This window comes from Salvia splendens, chromosome 4, assembly GCF_004379255.2.
Source record: "Salvia splendens isolate huo1 chromosome 4, SspV2, whole genome shotgun sequence".
NCBI classification, from domain to species: domain Eukaryota; kingdom Viridiplantae; phylum Streptophyta; class Magnoliopsida; order Lamiales; family Lamiaceae; genus Salvia; species Salvia splendens.
The window spans coordinates 1,739,350-1,761,067 of record NC_056035.1 but is presented as its reverse complement, the minus strand read 5'-3'; the positions used below and the strand labels follow the sequence as shown (position 1 = coordinate 1,761,067).

Genomic DNA, 21,718 nt, shown 5'->3' with positions numbered 1-21,718 from the left:
AAGAAAATAAAAATAAAAAAATTAAAAAAAGTTAAAAAAACGGTAATATGACCGTTTAAAAAAAATTTATAAAAATATATTTTAAAAAAAATAATTATTGCGTCATCGCTGACGTGTCCCACTCGCGGGCCGGCGAGTGGGAAGCACGCACGAAGCGGGGAGCGCCACGTCGCCCGAGCGCGTGGCGGCACAAACCGTGCCGAGTTCCGTGCCGTCGGCACGCGGAACGGAATGGGAACGGAATGGGAGCGGAACGGCACGCGGAACGCCGGCGGCACGCGTTGCGGGTGCCCTTATAGCTTATAGTATACTCACATATTTAATGTGACCATTATTCTCCTTGAATCGATGTTAATATTAGTTTTTTCTTTTAGTTTGCTAATATTTTAAAAATAATTATTTATGTCATTAATTAATTTGTACAAATTACATTAAACTAAAACTAGATTTACCTATTTTCTGTAAAATTCTAAACAAATGAATAAAGGAACAAATCAAACTTATATTTTTGTAAAAATATTGACATCTCTAATAATTTTTTATGATACTTAAATGAACAAAACAAAAAAATGAGGTAATAGCGATTATAGGAGAACAATGCTCACGAATAGTTCTCATCACTAGCTGGCTAAGCCCCAGGCCCCCTACTTTAATCAATCCGAATTATATATAAATTGTTATGTAAAAATCCTTATCAATAATTATTCAAATCACCTTAAAGTTACTAAACATAGCATATACCATTCTTGTATTATTAAATCACCTAAAAGTTACTATTAATTAAAGTGATTTTAGAAAACAGAGCATATACCATTCTTATATTATGTCTACCATAATATTTATACCATTCTTGTATTCAGGGGCGAATCCAGGAATATAAATTGTCGGGACAAAATTATATGTAACGGAAATTTGAGAAGGGGCAAATATAAAGAATTTTTTTAAAAAAAATGCAAAATTGACAAAATAGTATATGTTAAAAATATTTGAGGAGGGGCATTTGCCCCACCTTATGTTAAGGTGGATCCGCCCATGCTTGTATTATTAAATCACCTAAGGCCATGTTTGATTGACAGAAAAGTAAGAAAAATGATTCCTTAGAAAATGAATCCCCGGAATATGATTCCTAATAACTTTACTTTCCTGTGTTTGGAAAATATCAAGATCTTAAATTTCATATTTTATTTAATTACCATACTAAAAACATAGTCATTATTATTTTTATTTACAAAAAAGAATAATAATAATATAAAGTATTTTAATAAATTATTAATTACAAGTGATAATAATTATATTATTATATTTATTATTATGATGAATAGTTTAAATATGGATTATCCATCATAATATACAATAATATAATTATAATTATAGTTACATGTAGTATTATAATCATAAATGATTATAATAATAATAATTATTATTATTATTATTATTATTATTATATTTATGAATATTATAATTGAATAAATTTTATAATTTAAAATTTCAACGACTTTATTGATAAATTATAAATTTATAAAATAATAAATTTTTATTATGTGATTTATATTATATAATTATATTTAATCATTTAGTAAATTATTAATTATTATTATGATAACAATTATATATAAATATTATAATAATATAGTTATAATTATGTTAATTTTAATTATAGTTATTTAATATACAGAAATTAAGTGTAATTTATAAATTTTAAATTATTTTTAAAATATTTTAATTAATAAATAATAATAATAATAATAATAATAATAATAAAACTATATTATTGTGTTAAATATGTAAGAATCCCAAAACTGGAAAAAAATACCTAAGAAAAGTTAGGATTCAGAATCTTGAAAAGTTGTACTAACTTTCCTTGTTATCGGGATTCTGATTACTTTTCCAGTTTGGTTAAAAACCGAAACAAACACAGGAATTTAAAAATTAGGGAATCAGATTACTTTCGCGGACAGAATCCAGATAACCAAACATGCCCTAAAAGTTACTATTAATTAAAGTGATTTTAGAAAAATAGCATATACCATTCTTGTATTATGTCTGCCATAATATTTTTCTCAATATATCTTTCCATATATATGTCACATACTTCCTAGTATAAATTGTAAACTATATTTGCATTAAGAATTATATGGAGTACTATATATATATACACATACCTGAATCAAGAAAGTAGAAAGATGAAATGCATGATCCACAATGTACGTAACGTCCTATATAACTTATTATTTCAAAACTAAATAATACTAGTAGTACCAAACAAATTCCAAACCACAGGCGCTCCCATTATTAATCACCAAATAATTATGTACGAGTACAACAACTTCAACGTTCCGTGCAACCTTACCTCACTTTACCCAACGTACAACTCTCCAAAGCCCGCCCCTTCACGTACAACCCACTATAGCCCTCCATCTCTCTCTTCAAATACCAATCTCCCCTCTCACACAATCATTCAAACAAACAATTCATCTCCCCTTCTCTCTCACTCTAAACATTCAAAATAATAAAAATGGAGCAAAATCTGCCAATCACAGCAAAGAAATTCTGGAAAATCGTCCGAGTTCTCTACTTCATGCTGCGAAAAGGCATCTCCAAAGCCAAGCTCCTCGCCGATCTCAGCCTGATGATGAAGCGCGGCAAAATCGCCGGAAAAGCAGTCATACAAAACCTAATTTTCCACCACTCCTCCGCCGCGGCCCGGCCGATTCAGGAGTACGAGTTCAGCTGCGGCACCAGCCCCTCCTTCAATTTCCCCCCCTTCAAGCGGGGGGAAGCGAGCCGCCGCCCCGGCGCCGATCGACGCGGAGCTGCTGGCGGCGGCGCTGGAGATGATGAACGGCGCCGCGGCGTCTCCGGCGCTTCCGGGGTTCGGACCGAGCCCGATGGTGCGGCAGCTGCGGATCACGGATTCGCCGTTCCCGCTGTGTAATGCGGAGGAGGATAATCACGTCGATGAGGCGGCGGAGAGGTTTATTATGAAGTTTTACAGCGATTTGAAGCGGCAGAGCTGCAAATCGCCGCTTTCGTATTGACCTTTTTTTTGTTTTAAGAAATATTTTGGGCTTTTTTTTTTAATTTGTGGTTTCTGATTTTGGATTTTGGTGCATGGTGTTAGTGTACATGCAATAATGCCGAATTTAGTTGAAATAAAGAGGGAAAATATTTTTTTAAAAAGTTGTGTTTTTGGTTGTGTGAAAAGGCATTTAGACAGCCAATATATTGCTTTGTGAGATTATTTGCTAAAATCTGAAAAGGTGAATTTTTTTAAAATACTAGTACTCCATAAAATGTTAAAAGTCAAAAGTTTTACGAGCTACAGAATAATAAAATAGAAGAACTTCGAGATAGTTTATAAGCAGGTCCGGATATAAATAATAACGAAAGAAATGGAGAAAGGAGAAAATTTCTACCTACTCAATCTTTTTTTATCAAAGATCCAATAAAAAAAAATTGAATTTCCCTAGATATTCACAGTAATTTGTTTAGTGGAGAACAATTCAATTATAAAAGAAGAAGAAGAAAAATTAGACTTAGATTTAAATTAAGCTTGATAAATTTATTTAGAATAGTTGGCTCCATGAATATGCATAAAATTCTGGTGGGAAAATTTGTTTTAACAAGTGGGATACGACAAAGGCAAATCACTGACTGACCAGTCTTGATTCCACTTAGGTAAAGTGTATATCTTGCCTTGCTGTCACTTTTTTATTTAATTATTTTTAATTTTAATTGAATTGAAGAAATTTTATTTTTTATAAAATGAAAGAATAATCAGTGAACAGGTGCATCCAAGTTCAAGTTGAAACGAAAAAAATCCCAGGAACGATGAAAGATAATTAAACCATCCATCATGACACAACATATACGTGAGCAATAAAGAATAAGTGAGCATAGTACAATTAAGTTCAAACTGAAACGAAAAAGTATAAGAACGACAAAAGAATAATAGACTATCCACCAAGACACAGTAAGATTGATGTGTTCAAGTTAACTTAATTAAGCTAAGTTTAACATAAGAAATATCATAAAGATTCACGATCACAAACTTTACAACCTATACAAAATTATGTATGTTATAAATTTGGGAGCTTGGTTAATTCTCAATTATTAACTCCACTTTATAATTAATTAGAAGAAGTGAATTGTGTTTGTTTGCGCACTGCAAAATCTGACCATTCAACGAAAGGTACAAAATCAATCATATTGATTTGTATCATTGGAGAGTACTTCTTCAAATCTTTGACTTTATTCGTGGTAACATTCCATATATATATACCTCAAATATTTATTCTGAATCTTTACTTAAATAATTTATGTTCTTCTTCTGCATCACCAACTGCATTCATGGTTCATTTCGTATTAAAAAAAATTAAAAATAAATTTAAATTCGTAATTTTTGTCTAATTCATAAATAGTAAACTCACTAAAATAACCCTTAATTTTTTCCTAATTTATTTTCCAGAAATAGTTGTGGCTCCCCCTTTTCTTGCTATACATTGTAGAGAATTGACATGTACATAAATTATACTCCATAAATTATTTAAATTATCAGTTGCTTTCATTTTTTCTTTATAACTGATTTCTTAGGTTTATATTTTTGTAAAAGCACATTTTGCATGGACACGTACGTGGCGTGGAGAAGTGACATGCTGCGTTGAGATTTCATTTTCAGTTGGACAAATATTTTCCCAAATTAAAAACTTTATATGGAAAAATATATAGGAAGAAAATTGAAGAAATAAATGCCAAAAGCTTAGGTGTATGAGATTTGGATATGACATTTGTCACACTTTGGAAGTTGCTTTTTTCACCCATTGTTTGGAGCCACTTTATTACACAAATTTTCCTCTCTTTCACTATGGTTACATCTTTTGATAAAGCAAACTTTCTTTCTAATTATTTTTCTTTTCAAAGTTTATTTACTATAAACTCATCGATTTTGTAATTTGTCAAAGGATGAATTGAAGCTCCCACGATAATCTCATCTTTAGTTAGAATGAGATATCAATAAGATGTGTCTATTTTTCTAGATTCAAAATGAGAGCATATTAGAAATGGATCTAAGTGTATCTAGATTACTTTAGGAGATAATTTAGGTAATTATTTATCCAAAATTTGATTAAAGTAATCACCAATGCTTTTCCTGTTCTAGATTTATGTTAATAGATCACATACCACAAACTTATGATGTGACACATATAATATATTTATATTGACCTATGTATATATCTTAGTCATGTAATCATGTTGTCCATAAAATAATAGGAGTATAATTTTCTCTACAAAAATATTGGAGCTAATTTTTGAGCCACATGTAAAAAGAGTAGGACTCATGACAATATAGTCCAATGATTACTACAATGATTACTATATAGTCTTAGGCATTAAGGGAACTGCGGAATTTAATTATTTTAGGAAACTGGAAACCAATTTAATAGTACTTTGAAATGTTTTGCTATAAATTTGATTTCTCAGTTCCCATAATTCATTTCATATAGGCAATTGAATACCCGATATCCAAACCCGAAAAGATTGGATAATTGGATACTCGAAACCTAATTTTTCGGGTATGGTATCGGATCGGGATCGGGTAGTGAGAATTTTGGATGATTGGGTATCGGGTAAACCCGAATTATCCGATTTTTTTAAATTAACAAATTATATTTTTATTATAATTAAATATAATTTAATTTCTTAATTACATGTGGATGGATGAAAGATGTTAATATGTCAATTTCTTATTGTGGATGGATGAAAGATATAATTTAATTTAATTTCTTAATTACATGTGGATGGATGAAAGATGTTAATATGTAATTTAAAGATGTTAATATGTACTAATTTAATTTATTAATGTAATTTATTTTCTTATTGTGGATGGATTAAAGATGTTAGTAATATGTTACTATAACTTATGAATTTTGTATTTCTCATAGTTTGTAGTTATTTTTCTCTTAAATTCGAACTACTACAATAATTTTGTATGTCTAAACATTTATAGTTTTTATGTCTTGAATACTACTTCAACTTTGTATTAAACTAAATAATATAAATGAATTGTAAAACTTTGTAGTTAATTTTCAAAAAAAAAAATCAAAGTTACAATCAGGACTGGATACCCAATTTTTCGGGGCTAGATACCCGAGTCGGGTATCCGGGTACCCGAAATCAAATTCGTGTCGGGTATCGGGTATTGGATTTTGGGAATTTCGGGATCGGGTACCCGAAAATTTCGAGTCGAGTATCCGCGGGTACCCAATTTGAGATGCCTAATTTAATATGTATAACTAAAAGGTTCCTGACATGTTTTGGCTGAAAATAATTGATTTTGTTGTCATTTCAAAATCATTTCTCACTAATTATCAAACAAAAATCTCTTTTGACATTTCTTATACTCATATACGTGAATATATGTTTTTAAAATTCCCTTATTTTAGAGGGATTTGTGTATTATGTGAACATTGTTTGGATATGTTCAGTGTTGGAAGATTGATTTTTTTGCAAAACTCAATAGACCGACCTGATATTATCGTTTATTAGTTGTTTTTTTAATTGTTTATTTAGATTATACTATGTTTTTATTTTGGTAAGGTGTGTTGATCTGTTTGGATTGTCACCATTTTTAATAGACTATACTTATCAGTTTCTAGATTACACTCAGTATAAAAGAAAAGGTGTGAGTTAGCTCTAGTTTCTAAACTATTAATGAAGTCCTAATAAATAAATAGAGTAATGAAATATGAAATGCAATGAAATATCTAGTAGATTGCAGTAGTGTGTGGTCATAATTTCATATTGTCATAGTTCTAAAAAATCAAGAGCTTTTGAAGTGGGAAATTGGTGCAATACTATGAAATCTATTATAGTTGCTTTTCCTAAAAGCTTCATTTTTTAAATCTAACTCCTTTTAATTTCTCTAATATTATGTACTCGTACACAATAATTAGTGATTATAGAACATGAAGTTTACTTCTGCCTTCTGATGGTATTAATGTAATAAAAAGATGACTGATATGATATAAGTAGTAACAAATATGTGGAGTAGTACTGTACCACAGTAATGGGGGTATGTCCATACTGTGAAAAGTTAATAATGATTAATGTGTAATAATTGAAATGACAAACTTCAGATGAAATATTATTTTATCAATAATATCTTGTTAATTATGTAATTAATAATTATGATAGCTAAGTTGATCATGAAATATACCGACACGTAAACATTCGAATGCGTGTTTAGTATATATGTGAGTAATTAACTAGGAAATTATGAATGCCAAAATCAATAGAAATACTGAAAGGTGGATTGATATGACTTAATTCAATAGATTAAAGTATATATATATATCCCCGCATAATTTTGAAAAAATAATAACTAGTAAAATGACAACATTTTGGTTTTTTTTAAATATACCTTCTGTTAGAGTAAAAACTCTTACTTTATTCGTTCACTTCGTGCGGCAAAATATATTTACTCAATAAATCTACGCTAGCGGCCAGTCTATAAAAAAATTATTTTAAATTTAAATAATACTAACTATTTGGTTGAATTAAATGATTCTTACTACTAAATTACTAGAAAATGAATTAATCTTATTTAAATCTAACAAGTCATATTGTGGTTAAATAATGACACTCTGACAAAATGCAAAGTCCATGAAAATTGAAAAGTTACCCAAAGAAAAGTAAGAAAAAGTTGGAGTGTTGGTGGGGGTTAGTGCTCAATTATTGAACTCTTAGAATGCACAAATTAAAAGTCTTACTCTCATTGCTTTTATTACAATTTATTTTATGAAATACTATACTTCATGATTCCTCAGGTTTCCTATGCATATAAGAGCATCTCCAATAGCACTGGACGTCAAATAGCCATCAAATAGCCTTCACACTGCCACATAATCAGCACTACAATTCTCCTGCCACATCAGCTTGCCACATCAACTGGACATCAAATAGCCCTCACATAGCCTTCACACTACCTATCCACATCACTAATAACAATTATATAATTTAATTTACACTTGTATCAACATACGGAATTTAATTTACGAGACAAATACGAAAAATTCGAATAATAATATTAAAATTTAAAAAGTACATTAATTTTAAAAAAGTACAATAATATAAAAAAAGTACAAAAATTAAAAAGTACATTAATTTAAAAAAGTAAAACAAAATCACTCATCGCCGCCGTCCTCGTCTCCGTCGTCGCCCAGCGCTTCTTCACCGTCGTCGCCGCCGCCTCCGTCGCCACCTACGCCGCGGCTATTCCCGCCAGTGTCCCTCCTCATCGCCTCCAATTCTTCACGCTGGCTCTGGAGCAATACACGAAGAAAATCCTTCACCTCGGGGTCCACCGCCGCTTGGAAGTCGGCTAAGGTCTTCACTATTTGAGCGCGCGTTTGTTGGCGCGCGAAGAATTTGAGCTCCTCGGTATACCTGCCGAGGGGGGATGCCGAATGGACGTCCTGGGAACTCGGGGTGCCCCCCCTCGCAACCTGCTGCGCCCGCCTTTGCCCAACTGGGCGAGGTCGGCGACCGAACGACCGAGGAGTCGGGACCTCCTGGGCCGTCTCAGGGAGGTCTGACGAACCACCGTTGCTGCCGCTATAATCTCCGGTATAGTTCAGTCTCTGCCTCTTCGCCCAGCCAGCGTCGACGCCTGCCCAGAATTTTTCCGACTCGTTGAGCACAATGTAGCAGTTCCAGTAGGTGAACTCATAGTACTTCTTATCCGGATCGGGGTAGGCTCTCTCCGCAATCCTCCTGCAGTCTTCCTCTGTTTGGCCACTGGTCTGCATGCGGAGGGCGTTGGCGTACAAACCCGAAAATCGAGAGACGCCAGCCCTGATTCGGTCCCAGCACTTCCGGACCTCCTCCCCGGTGCACGGTCTCCCTTCAGGGCAAAATGCCCTGTAGGCTGCGGCTATCTTGGCCCACAAGTTGACGATCCTCTGGTTGTTCGAAACCAGAGGATCGTCGCAGACACTCACCCACGCCTTGGCAACCGCAACGTTCTCCGCGTCTGTCCACTTTCTCCGGCCCCGGATTTCGGCTTGGGGCTGCGACGACTCGCCGACCTTCTTCGCCTTGCCCTTCTTCTTACCCCGCCCTACTCCCTGGCTTTGAATGAGAGTTTCCGAAACCTCGTTAATATCAAAACCCAAGTCCGCTAAGGAGAAGGTCTCCGTATACTGTGCATCCGTTGGGGTCGATGTGTGCGAAGAACCGGTGGAAAAATCAAAAGTCGGCCGATAGGCGTTGTCCCCCCGTGCGTCCCCTGCGCCGGGGGAATCATCTGTTGCGCCGGTGGCTGCATGCCGGGTGCCCACCCCGGCATCATCTGCATAGGGGGCTGCATGCCGGGTGCCCACCCCGGAATCATATGCTGCCACGGGTACATGTTGTAGTACCCGCTCATCGGAGGCCAACCACCTCCCCCAGGAGCCGGGGAAGTATGGGACCCTGCCCCGGGAGTCGGGGGCGTCTGAGACCCTACACCGGGAGGCGGGGGAGTCTGAGACCATCCCCCGGGATTAACTGGAGTACCTTCGTAGTTGTTCTCCATTGCTCGTTATTGATCTTGTACAGAAAGTAAGGTAGAGAGAGAGTACTCGTTAAAACAAGTGGTGCGAATGAAAATGAGGTTCAACGCGCGTATATATAGTGTTTTCGAAAAAAAAAAAAAAATTTAATCCGACGCCGGTTTGGCGCCGATCCGGGACGCACAATGGCGCCCGTGAGGATCGGCGTCGGAACCGGCGTCAGCGCGGGAATCGGCATGGCGACGCCGATTTTGACGCCGATTTCGCCCACGCCGGTTCCAATGGTTTGGCGTCAAACCGGCGTGGGCGAAAAATCGGCGTCGCGGTGGTGACGCCGGTTATTGGAGATGCTCTAACTTCTGAATATTCATGATATTAAATACTCCATTTGTAATAAGTCTAACGTTTTTTACTCTTGATAAAACCATTCTAGTAGATGAATGGTACATTTAAATTATCGAAAAATACCAATTGACGTAGTTAAGAATTTTGATTTAATTATTACTCAATTTTTTGTGGATTTTCAGTTTTTTTTTGCTATTTATGATTATCATTTGCTGGATTTATTGCAAAGAAACTTTTGTGGGTTGTACTTTGATTCTTCACAAATGGGATGATTGTACATTATGCAAAGCAACCAAACAAAATTCAAATAATTCAAAAGTTGTGCACACATTTTGCAGGTCCTCTTATCCAAAAATCAATCACCCTATTTAATTGAACATACGGAAAGTACTTAAATATCAATACTTTATATCCACTTAGGATATAATTGATGCACATTGAATTGTTAATTTTAATTTATGCATATGTCATGTAAATTGACATTGTAACACATGATTTATCTCAATCGTCCTAAAACTTGAATCACATGAACAACATTATCAATTGTAATTATGTTTAAAGGTTGCTCAAATTGAAATTCACTTAAAAATACCTCCCAACCCATTTTATTGTGACACTCAATAATGGAATCTTACAAGACCTAAATTTTAATGCTAATATGCTAGTTTTGCTTTTTTATTGCTCTATTTGCTTTACTAAAGGTGATTAAGGGCTTTTTATTTTATTTTACTAGTAATGTTTCGACTTAAGTCCCACACACTTCCACTTGTACCTTAAAATAGGGGCACTTTCCTTTTGGATTTATGTTTCATGGGCAGAAATCATTAGTGTTGCACTAATTTGTGTATTTGTTTGTTTTTTTTCATAAAGGAAATACACTGATTTAAAGAGAAGTTTATTTTTTATTTTCGAAGTTGTATATGTTTTTTTTTTTATTGAAGTGTATATATGTAATGTTTATTTGGATACGACAGATTTTAGTGCACTTTTGCAATCTATCACCCATTGCACTAAATCTACTACTATAATTTTAATGTTAAAATTGTTGTTCTTAAAGTGAACTACTTATGTCTCCACTACACTTATGACTTTATTTAAATTTTTTTTTTAGAAATGGGTTTTATATATTCGTTAGTAGTATTTGAATTTGTTAGGAATTTATTCAATGAGGCCTATACAACTAACAACACAAACCAACAAAAGCAAAAGAAACAATGTTTTTTTTTCTTAGAATAGAAAGTAGGTCAACAACCAATACAAAAAATTCGGGAAACAAAATCAACACACATTTTTTAGGATTGCCCTTCACATTTTCCACTTCAATAATCTCATCAAGTATTCTTGTTTTGCTTTAAGTTTTATTAATAAACCATGGAGTATATGATTGGTTATTTTAAGAACTTTAGATCATGAAAATCTACAGTAAATTTATTTTAATTTAGAGTACATAAATGGCCCCATTTAGGAAGCCCACAAATAAGACCATGACAAAAAAATAACAAATATAGTGCGCCCACCGTGGGGCTCGAACCCACGACCACAAGGTTAAGAGCCTTGCGCTCTACCAACTGAGCTAGACGGGCTTTTGTTGGTGTTCGGAACTTATTAATATATATCCGTAATATGAAATTATCATTACATATTATCCAATTGATAAGCTAATGGTTCAAAGTTTTAATATGTTTAAGGAGATAAAATAGATATAGACATTTAACTCCGGAAGAAGAAATGAAATGATAATCTTTGTTGTCCATTTTAATGGCTCAAAGTATTGATTAAATGTATTTATTAGTGTAATCGAATTATCTATTCTATTAACAACGCTAAATCCTCTAAGTGAGATATAGTTATTGGCTAAAATCATAGGGCTTTTGCAGATGTATTGAGAGTGAAGTCTGAAAGGAAAAATGGATTCAAATGTTTATGGGCTTTTGCAGATGTATTTTCGGCCCAATATGATTCTTACTGTTATTTGGATTAAACTCGGCTTTTTGTCCATATATAATTGTTCTTTTGTTAGCTTCTATCGGAAAATTATACTCCATCCGTCCCTTAAAATTCGTCATCATTTGATCCGGCACGGGTTTTAAGAAATGTAATAGAAAGTGAGTTGAAAAAGTTAGTGGCATGTAGGTCATACTTTTATGTATTAGTTTTATAATATAATGTGAGTGAGAATGAGTTAGTGGAAGTTGATGTCCACTACAAAAAATGATAAAAGTGAAAGGTGATAAATTTTTAGGGATAGACGAAAATGGAAATAAGTGACAAATTTTCAGGGACGGAGGGAGTAACAAATTTATTTATTTTAATTAAACAAACAGCACTTTTATCCAATAATAAAATCCATTTGTTTATTTCTGAACAAATACCATCGCTGTTATCCAACTTTTCCTTACAATAATTTAAACCTCTCTTTAAATTGAATTTGTATTATTTTTGAAAAGTACAATCGTCCATTATCGGCCCAAGCCCACCCGTTTTTCACGGTATCGGCCATTAAAAAATTCAAGTGCAACCCACATTTTATTCGGGCCGGATCAGGTTCATTATCTCCATTGAAACCCAATATATAAATTCAAGTATAAAATGGAAAAAAAATTATACATTAGTATTTCTCTAACATATAAAATTATACATTAGTATTTCTCTAACCTTCAATATTTGTCTCTATTTAACTTGACACGATTGTAAGAATGGTAAATGATAGTAAATTAAAAAAGTTAATCAAATGTAATTTTTTTATATATTAGTATTGTAAAAAATGTGAATAAAATGGGTTAGTGGAATTTGAGGTATATTATATCAAAAGTAGTAAAAATAAAGTGAGATAATGAATAAACGATGAATTAAAATAGAAAAACTAGGTCATACGTTGGGATACAAAGGAAGTAGTATTCAATTTTATACTCACTAAATGCATTTTTATTGTGAATAAGACATTTTATAGTAAAACATCAAATCTATGATTAAAAAATCGAATACTTATTGTAATTAAAAAGTTTTTTTTTAAATCATGAACTTTGGGAAAATTTTGATATTTTCCAAGAATTTTAAAATTAGTTTTCAAAATACAAACTTTTGAAAATGTGTAAATTTCCCAATCCGACCCAAACGCAATTTTTTCGATTGATTTTGATCTTAATTGGCTAGCCATGAATATGTGACTTAGTTTGAATTGACATTGTCTCGAAACCCAATTCATAAATTCGCCAACTCATAAATTCGATTTTGTATAACATGGGTCTAATACGATAAAATATGTCTCATATATTGGATTTTGAAGAATGACCCACGTATGAAATTAGCACCAATATTTTTAATGTTTGCGGAAAATAACAAAATTTGTCTAAATTTAGAAAACAAAAATTCTAATTAAAATTGGAAAAAACAAAAAAAGACACGTGGAGGGCCCAGATTGGCTAATTCCACATACGTTGGTCTTTCATATTCGCTCCTGGCTTCGCTCTAGATTTACACATAGTGTCAACAAGGGTTTTTTCGTCATTTACCGTTATTCTCCTTCCCTAAGAGCATCTCCAATGGCGGACGTCCGGTCGGACGTCCGCGACGGGCGACTGGGACGTCCGCCATTGTGGCGTCGAAGGTCGGATACGGACGTCCCGTGAGGACGTCGGGTGTCCTCGGACGTGCGGGCGACGGGCGGGCGGACGTCCGCCATTGTAGAGTGGGTCGGACGTCCGAGTCAGATGTCCGGTAATTAATTTTTTTTTAAAAAAAAACTCTATATATATGGCTCGTTGAACTACGTATTTTTGCCCGTATTTTGTGACTATGTATTTTTGCCCGTATTTTACTTTCCCGTATTCCGTGTCAAAATTATAATTCCGTTTTTACGTAATTACATTATTGTGAATTTTTTTATTACGGGAAGTCCTAGTGTGAAGGGCGATGGGAAGGGCGGATTGTGCAGGGGATGTCCTAGTGACATGGCAGTGGGATGAGAAATCCTAGTGACGTGGCAGGAGGTGTTTTTGAAATGTCCTAGTGGATGTCCGAATGGGACATCCGCCCACTGGAGATGCTCTAAACTTCCTTAATATGCCAATTCTGCGAATCGTTCAGACGGTTGGGAGCTAATTTAATGGTATTTTAATTTTTATTAAATGTATAAACACGTTTCCAAAAAATTTCGTACACACAATTCCCTCTCCAGAAAAAGCAAAATCGACTACTGTTGGTTTCTCTGAAAAATCCAATCACTTAGTTTTCGCGCTCCGTTTCAAAACCCTAGCTGTTCAAATATCGCCTTTCTCAGTACATTTCGACGATCGCCGCTTTGTTTCGCAATTCAATTCCGATTTCTGGTATGTATTGCTTCTGTGAAATGTGAGTATCTGATTAAGCCCTATTCCGGTTGAATGGATAGTGAAACAACGTCAGCATGTAGTCACACAGATTGATTTCTCGCCGGAATTGAGACGTGGCTGTTTTCTTAGGTTCAATTTCTTTTAATTCAGGGAGTGTATGCTGAAAATTGGAGGATGAACGATGCGGGCACTGCGTGGCGGATTGGGCAGAGGTAAGCGGAAGCAGCAGGACCAGCCAGTGGCGTATAAGGGCGACAAGAACGTTGGCGATAATCAGAATCAGGATAGTGAGAAAAGAGGGAAGCCGGAAGGGGAAAACGCAGCGATAGCTACGCGTACGAGGAGGAGGAAAGCGGCGGCAGCAGCAGCAGCAGCAGCAGCAGCGCTTGAAGTGAAGGTGGTTGAAGAGGATAAGCTGGTTCCGGAGGAGGTCGGAGTGAAATCAATGGATAGCGGCGGCAAAAGCCCAGAGAGGGAAAATGTGGCTGATGATGATTTACCCTCCACGCCCCTTCCTGAGAAGGTGAGAATTTGAATTCTCGTTGTAGTTCATGGTGTCTTTCTTGTTCCAGATGATGATAATGGTGGTTTCTGCATGCATGTTTTTCGGTATGATAGATTGTTATATTTAACTAAAAGTTTCAAGCTTTTTATTGGCTGAGGAAATTGAAGATTTAATATTTACGTCAGATTGCATTTGGTATTTGAAACTGTTAATGTTTAATGCGTTTCGGGTACTTGTTGATTTCAGTGTGTTGCCATTTATGTATGTCATTTTTTTATGTGAATAACATCTGGAAAGAGGCACATGGAAACATTCACCCTCTTTAGAAATGCAGGGTGGGGCCCTCACACTGCGCACACACCTTCTCGGAAAAGCACAAGCTTCTATCTGATTCTAGATTCTTGTGAAACATGCTGGTGATGGAATTGGTTATTTCAGTTTTTGTGAAATTGTGGGAAAAATTGGAATCTTGAGAGGCATTGATTAGGATGAATAAAATATTAGGATGATGAAACACCATCTAATTGATGAAAACTGAATCTTGAAGTACTATATTTATTAAAGGCATTGATAGTTAAGTACAATATTCAGATGATGCAGAGCCATCTAGCGCTATCAATGTTATAAAAAATGCATGATTTTTCACTACTTTCAGTCTATGCAGGTTGGCAAATTATGGCCAGTTTTATTTAATACTGGTGCCTGGAGGACAATGATATGATTTTTAACTGGAAAGGTTCAAAAAGCATTGGTATACAGTTTGCTAATACATCAGCCGTTTTCATGTGGCTATTGTCTGTCCTCTTGAAATGGTTTTAAAGCAGTGACCTATAGGCTCACAATGTTACAAATGGTGTTTCGGTATGAATGTGTTTCTGCATTGTACTTGTTACTTCATCATTTAGTTTTGGTTGATGCTAGCAGAGTGGTGCCTGGGTACTATCTTTTGAATCTATGACTTCCGAATGTGAAACTTTAACAATCTGTGCTCATGTTATAAAAATATGCATACAGTTATTGATTAAGGATTGTGATCAATTGCTAACTTTCTTAAGTTGCTAACTCTGCTAACTCATCAACGCATTGTACTAAAAATGTCGACACGATGACATTAAAATGTCAATACATAATTTTGTTGATATTTCAATATACTATGTTGACATTATGTGTAGACATTTTAATGTCATCGTGTTGACATTTTTAATACACTGTGTTTGTGTTGATGAGTTAGCAGAGTTAACAACTTAAAAAGATAGCAAGGTAACGCACCCCTATTGATTAATATATATACAAAGTACAATGTTTCTGGCCTAATGCGAATGGGACAATCTTCTTATCTCATCATGTAGTGATCAGTTTGATTCCATGTTTGAATTATGTAGGTTCAGGTTGGTGGTTCACCAACATACAGACTTGAAAAAAAGCTGGGAAAGGGAGGGTTTGGACAAGTGTATCTTGGTCGCCGCATCACTGGTGGTAATGTTAATGTAAGGACGGGTCCTGGAGCTATAGAGGTACATATGCATGCATTTGATTTGTGTGATTTTATACTTGACCAAATATTTTCTTACTCCAAATTCTAAATTTTTTTGAATGGTCTCCATAGGTGGCCTTAAAATTTGAACATCGCAACAGTAAAGGATGTAACCATGGTCCACCTCATGAGTGGCAAGTTTACAAGTAAGGATTTCTATTTCTTCTGCGTCAATTAGATGGTGGATGTATCTCTGATCTTATCTTTTCTACTGCATCACTCACAGTACTTTAGGAGGAAGCCACGGTGTTCCAAGAGTCCACTACAAAGGCCGACAGGGTGAATATTATATCATGGTAAGCATGTTGCATGGTCTCGTTTTTCATTTACTTTTTCTTACCGGTTCTAATTTTTAAGTAGCACTTGGGTTGGACAGGTAATGGACATTCTCGGACCAAGCCTGTGGGATATTTGCAATAATAATTCTCAGAATAAGTACATTCTTGGTTTTTTTCTTTTTTTTGATTATCCTATATGTTGTAATCTTATCAAACTTGTAACTTGTCAAATTGCAGTATGCCTATGTCGGTTGAAATGGTGGCTTGCATTGCCATCGAATCAATTTCTATATTAGAGAAAATTCACGCCAGAGGGTGAGATTTCATCTCCATGTGCAAGTGTGGTTTCTCCTTTGTTACTTTACTTTCTTTGTCTGCATAAACGTAATACTCGCTCCGTCCCACCATAAGCGAGTCACTTTCCTTTTTGGGACGATCCATTATAAGTGAGTCATTTCCCTTTTAAGCAAAAAATCATATCTCTTACTTTATTTTCCCACCTACTTTATTCTTTTCACTCTACTTTTCCCTCTCTCATACTTTAATCTCTTCACTTTAACTCTTTAAATATCAATTCCTTAAATCCCATGCCCAAAAGAAGTGGCTCGCTTATGGCGGACAGAGGGACTACATGTTTTGCATGTCTGGTTTAAGTGTATTAGCAGTGGCTTGTTTCATCTGGGAAAGTTCATAAGATAATTTTCTATCTTGTTAGTTGTATTACTTGTTACCGCAATTATCTTATTTCATGGTAAGTGTAAGTGTTAGAATAGTTCCTTTTTCGCCCGGTTTGAAGTAGTTGTATGAATAATGATTATAATTATAATTTGTAGGCATCATTCCAATGATAGTTTATTGTATGTAACATTATTATTTTACTGTTTCTATAGGGCTCACTGTTCATATTTGTTTTGAGATTCTTATGACCAAATATATGCTGTTCCGATGATGGCTTAGTATCCATAGCTATCATAGGATATATACATAGTTTGGTACTTTCTATTAGGTGAAGGAAGCTAGTAGTGGTGGAATGGCTGGGTACTTACTTTTGCTAGCAAAGTATGTAAGCATTTTACAGTAGATGTTTTCTCTGTGAATCTCATCAATGTCTGCAGTAATAGATATCAAGGTACTTGTATGTAAAGATAACTTAACTTTCAAAGACAGACTTACTAATTGTTACTTTGCTTATATGCCAAAAATGGCAGGTATGTTCATGGGGATGTGAAGCCTGAGAACTTCTTGCTTGGTGCTGTAGGAAGTCCTGATGAAAAAAAGTTATTCCTGGTTGATCTTGGTTTAGGTAAATGTCTTGCACATCCTTAATGAAATATCTACTTTTATTGTTTTGGGCATATTTTGTTTCTAATAGCGACTTCATCAGCTACTAGATGGAGAAATGGTAATACTGGCCTGCATGTTGAATATGATCAACGCCCGGATATTTTCAGGTTCATACATGCTTGACATTTTTCTATTTCTCTGCTTGCAATTCCCCTTTAGGTTTTACTGATCTTTAGAGTCTGAATATGGGTTTCAGGGGTACTGTTCGGTATGCCAGTGTTCATGCTCATTTAGGTAGAGCAGAGAGTCGGAGAGATGATTTAGAATCTCTTGTTTATACACTGGTCTTTCTTTTGCAAGGACGTCTGCCTTGGCAAGGATTGCAGGTCTTCTTTTTTCTACCAATGGTGTTCAAAGTTTTGATTTGGGACGTTCCAGACATTTACTTATGTCAGCATTCTTTTTCCTCCTGATATGGTCTTCTTTTCAATAGGGTGAAAACAAAGGATTTCTCGTTTGCAAGAAGAAAATGGCGACATCGCCAGAAGCGCTTTGCTGCTTCTTTCCACAGCCTTTCAAATCGTTCGTGGAATATGTGGTAAATTTGAAGTTTGACGAGGAACCTAATTATGCAAAATGTATCTCTCTCTTTGATGGGTTAGTTGGACCAAATCCAGATATCAGACCTATCAAAACTGAGGGTGCACAGAAGGTGCCTATTGTCACTTAATCTGCTATATCTCAATTACATAGTTTCGTTTGTCTAATTCCTCTCTGTCTTTGTTGGAAATTAAGCTTATATATCAGGTTGGTCAAAAACGAGGTAGGCTGCCTTTTGAAGATGAGGAAGATAAACAGCCTAAGAAGAAAGTCCGACTGGGGTCGCCTGCATTACAGTGGGTTAGCATTTATAATGCTCGTAAACCTTTGAAACAAAGGTATATGTTCTCACTTGATGCATCTTGTATTTTTCTTTAGAACGTAATTCACCAGTTAGTTTCCATGTTTATTAGTATTTTGCTTGCTCTTGTCTCAGTTACAAAATTTTTGTTTCTTGGTTTATATTGAAGATATCACTATAATGTGACGGATGCAAGGTTTTCACAGCTTGTTGCTAAGGGGAACGAAGATGGCTTATTCATCAGTTGCACAGCATCGTGCCAAAATATGTGGGCATTGGTAATGGATGCCGGTACAGGCTTCACCTCTCAAATATATCAACTGTCGCCTTTTTTTCTTGACAAGGTACATTCTGGTGGCAGTTTAAGCACTTATGATGAATATATGCTCTCATTTTTGTTTGATTCTATTTGAAGATGTTGGTGCATGAACACTAACTTTAATCTGCTTACAGGAATGGATAATAAAACAATGGGAAAAGAAGTTCTACATCAGTGCAATCGCTGGAGCTACCAACGGTAGTTCCTTGGTTGTTATGTCAAAAGGTGAAGTTTTAGCCTGTGGCTAAATGTTCAGTTTTTGCGATGTATTTGTATATATGTTCATTTAGGTCATTGATCGAATTCAGGGACTCGTTATGTGCAACAATCCTACAAAGTCAGTGAGTCGTTTCCGTTCAAGTGGATAAGCAAAAAGTGGAGCGAAGGTTTCTCCGTGACCTCCATGGCTACGTCAGAGACTAAATGGGGTGTGGTTATGACCCGTGGTGCTGGATTTTCGAAACAGGTTTCCTACTTTAGTCATCTCGCATTGTATTTTAAGCTTGTGGCATTTCTTAATTTACATCACTGAATTCGATATAGGTTGTGGAGCTTGATTTTCACTACCCGAGCGAGGGTATCCACCAACGTTGGGGTCAGGGATACCGTATAACTGCAACAGCAGCAACTCCCGACCAGACAGCTTTTATCCTAAGTGTGCCGAGAAGAATGCCGGTAGATGAATCACAGGAGACGCTGCGTACAACCACGTTTCCGACCACACACATCAAGGTTGGTCTGCCGCCATTTCTAGTAACACCCATACATCCATCAAACATGTTAACCGAATCTGGTTCGTTGCAGGAAAAATGGGCAAAAAATCTGTTCATTTCGTCAGTTTGCTATGGGCGTACAGTTTCTTAGACGGCGCGACGCATGAGGTTGAACGGCGTGAACATCGGAACCACACAAGGAGTTTTGCGGCGATTAGGGGCAGTACAGAAGGTAGTTTTAGGATCTTTTGTAGGTTTGATTTGCTAAATGTAGACTAACTAACGTCTTGTTTTTGTAATAATCTTTTGTCAAATCAAATGTGTCTAAAGTCCCCTTGCCCTTTAACAAGTGTTCTAGTTTTTTCATCATGTTCTTAACTATGGGCTCATTTATCATTATAAACTAATTTATAAAAATAAGATTCACATTTTTACATCCACTTTTTTATATTTTTAACCAGGACCCTTACCCGATTGGAGTGGCTGATAATTTACATGATTGCGTATTTGAAGGATTCTAAAATCACTCATTCCATCAAAATATGCTGTCGAAAACCCGATCGCATGCACGGGTCGATTCGTCGCCCTCATAACAGCTGCAGCAAGCTCCGAGCCCTGCCGAGCTGCAATGGCACCAGCTTATGATCCTCGCCATCTTTAGCCGCCCATTTTCAGCCTTGCAAGAACTCATTTTTCCCAAACCCCAGAAAAAGAAAATGCAGATAAAAGAAAAACAATCAGTCTGGAAAATAATGATCTTGATTGTTGATATTTTCAGCATTGCAAGAACTCATTTTTCCCAAACCCCACAAAAATAAAATGCAGAAAAACGAAAAGCAACTCCAAATTAGTGAGAAAAATGATCTTGGTTGTTGATAGTTCAGCCAGCATGCAAAGGATTATAATGTTGAGAAAACAACAGAAAAATGAGATTGGGTAATCAATCATGGTTTTAGGACATCTTAACAGCAAAGGTATAATCTTTACAAATATTAAAAATGAAAAAATGGCATTTCAGAATTAAGCAGTCACCTCATCTAATGTGAATTCAGGTGAATTATCTTCATCTGCCATCTCTCTGTGTGTGTTCACTGAGTCAGTCGCTCAATCACTCAGATTCTAGAATTTAATAATGTGTGAAAAAATACTTTTTTTTTTTAGTTTTATAGATAATTTACACACGTATTGAACAGCGTTAAACTTCGTCGTCAATTATTTTGAGAAAGGGAGATTCTCTTCAATGATAATAGTGCAATTATCTTTGTTTGTTGCTTGTTATCTTTCATTTTACTTATATTTTTTATTAATGTACAATTAATGATACCTACTTTATTTTCACAATCAGCATCATTATTAGTTTGTTTTGGTCTTTAGGTTGTAGGATAAAGTAGAATTAAATTATACGAATAAGACTTATTCTATTGTTTTCATTTATTATGATTACACTGATCGGTAAATACCATTTTTTCAATATTTACTACTTTTGCCTAAGGGAGTGCTTGACAATAAATTTTACTCCATCCATTTCCTAAAAATATGAACTTTTGACAGTATAACACAAGTTTTAGTATAAAATTGATAAACTAAGAGAGATAGACAAAACGCGCTAGTGGAAAATAAGTCTCGTCTCATAAAAAAAAAGGTTTCCTAAAATAGAAATTTCTATTTTTTATGAAATAGACCAAAATAAAAAGAGTTTCTACTTTTAGGAAATCGATAGAGTATAATTTATAAATACATTATATATATTAAATATAATTATATGTATATTTATGGGTATATACCGCAGTATATACTGCGTCTGTGGTATATATCATTTTTTCAGTATATACTATAATTACGGCATATACCTTAATTTACGGTATATACTATAGTTTATGATATATATCGACCTTTAGTACGCCGTGATATATGAAAATTCATACTGTTATCTTACTGAAATCTTTCGGTAAGATAT

At 35.0% G+C, this 21,718-nt stretch overlaps 1 protein-coding gene and 1 non-coding gene across 5 annotated transcripts; one reads left to right on the top strand and one right to left on the bottom strand.

The window, feature by feature from the left end:
* Window positions 1-11,406: 11,406 nt before the first annotated feature.
* TRNAK-CUU lies at window positions 11,407-11,479 on the bottom strand. The gene has a single exon. It is a non-coding gene; the product is annotated as a tRNA-Lys (tRNA).
* A 2,512-nt stretch (window positions 11,480-13,991) lies between these two features.
* Window positions 13,992-20,492, top strand: LOC121797811 (casein kinase 1-like protein HD16). 4 transcript variants are annotated; one of them, XR_006049966.1, is made up of 18 exons: window positions 13,992-14,224; window positions 14,378-14,750; window positions 16,115-16,246; window positions 16,339-16,412; window positions 16,493-16,562; window positions 16,643-16,701; window positions 16,782-16,859; window positions 17,753-17,847; window positions 17,929-17,995; window positions 18,085-18,214; window positions 18,322-18,540; window positions 18,624-18,766; window positions 18,899-19,073; window positions 19,183-19,273; window positions 19,357-19,514; window positions 19,592-19,780; window positions 19,853-19,993; window positions 20,223-20,492. XR_006049966.1 is itself a non-coding variant. In XM_042196540.1 (17 exons), the coding sequence occupies exons 2-17, from the start codon at window positions 14,409-14,411 to the stop codon at window positions 19,910-19,912; spliced, it is 2,055 nt and encodes a 684-aa protein (XP_042052474.1). In that variant the 5' UTR covers window positions 13,992-14,224; window positions 14,378-14,408; the 3' UTR covers window positions 19,913-20,191. The 4 variants fall into 4 exon arrangements, 3 of the variants coding, with proteins under 3 accessions (XP_042052474.1, XP_042052472.1, XP_042052473.1); XM_042196540.1 differs by lacking the exon at window positions 20,223-20,492 and having other exon boundaries at window positions 18,926-19,073; window positions 19,853-20,191; XM_042196538.1 differs by lacking the exon at window positions 20,223-20,492 and having other exon boundaries at window positions 19,853-20,191.
* Window positions 20,493-21,718: the final 1,226 nt, after the last annotated feature.

What these genes read in the sequence shown, in the direction of transcription:
- LOC121797811 (XM_042196538.1), top strand. Translation starts at nt 14,409, where the DNA reads ATGCGGGCACTGCGTGGCGGATTGGGCAGAGGTAAGCGGAAGCAGCAG. An exon ending in AGGGTGAATATTATATCATG is followed by an intron (nt 16,563 to 16,642) that starts GTAAGCATGTTG and finishes TGGGTTGGACAG; the next exon opens with GTAATGGACATTCTCGGACC. An exon ending in CAACGCCCGGATATTTTCAG is followed by an intron (nt 17,996 to 18,084) that starts GTTCATACATGC and finishes TATGGGTTTCAG; the next exon opens with GGGTACTGTTCGGTATGCCA.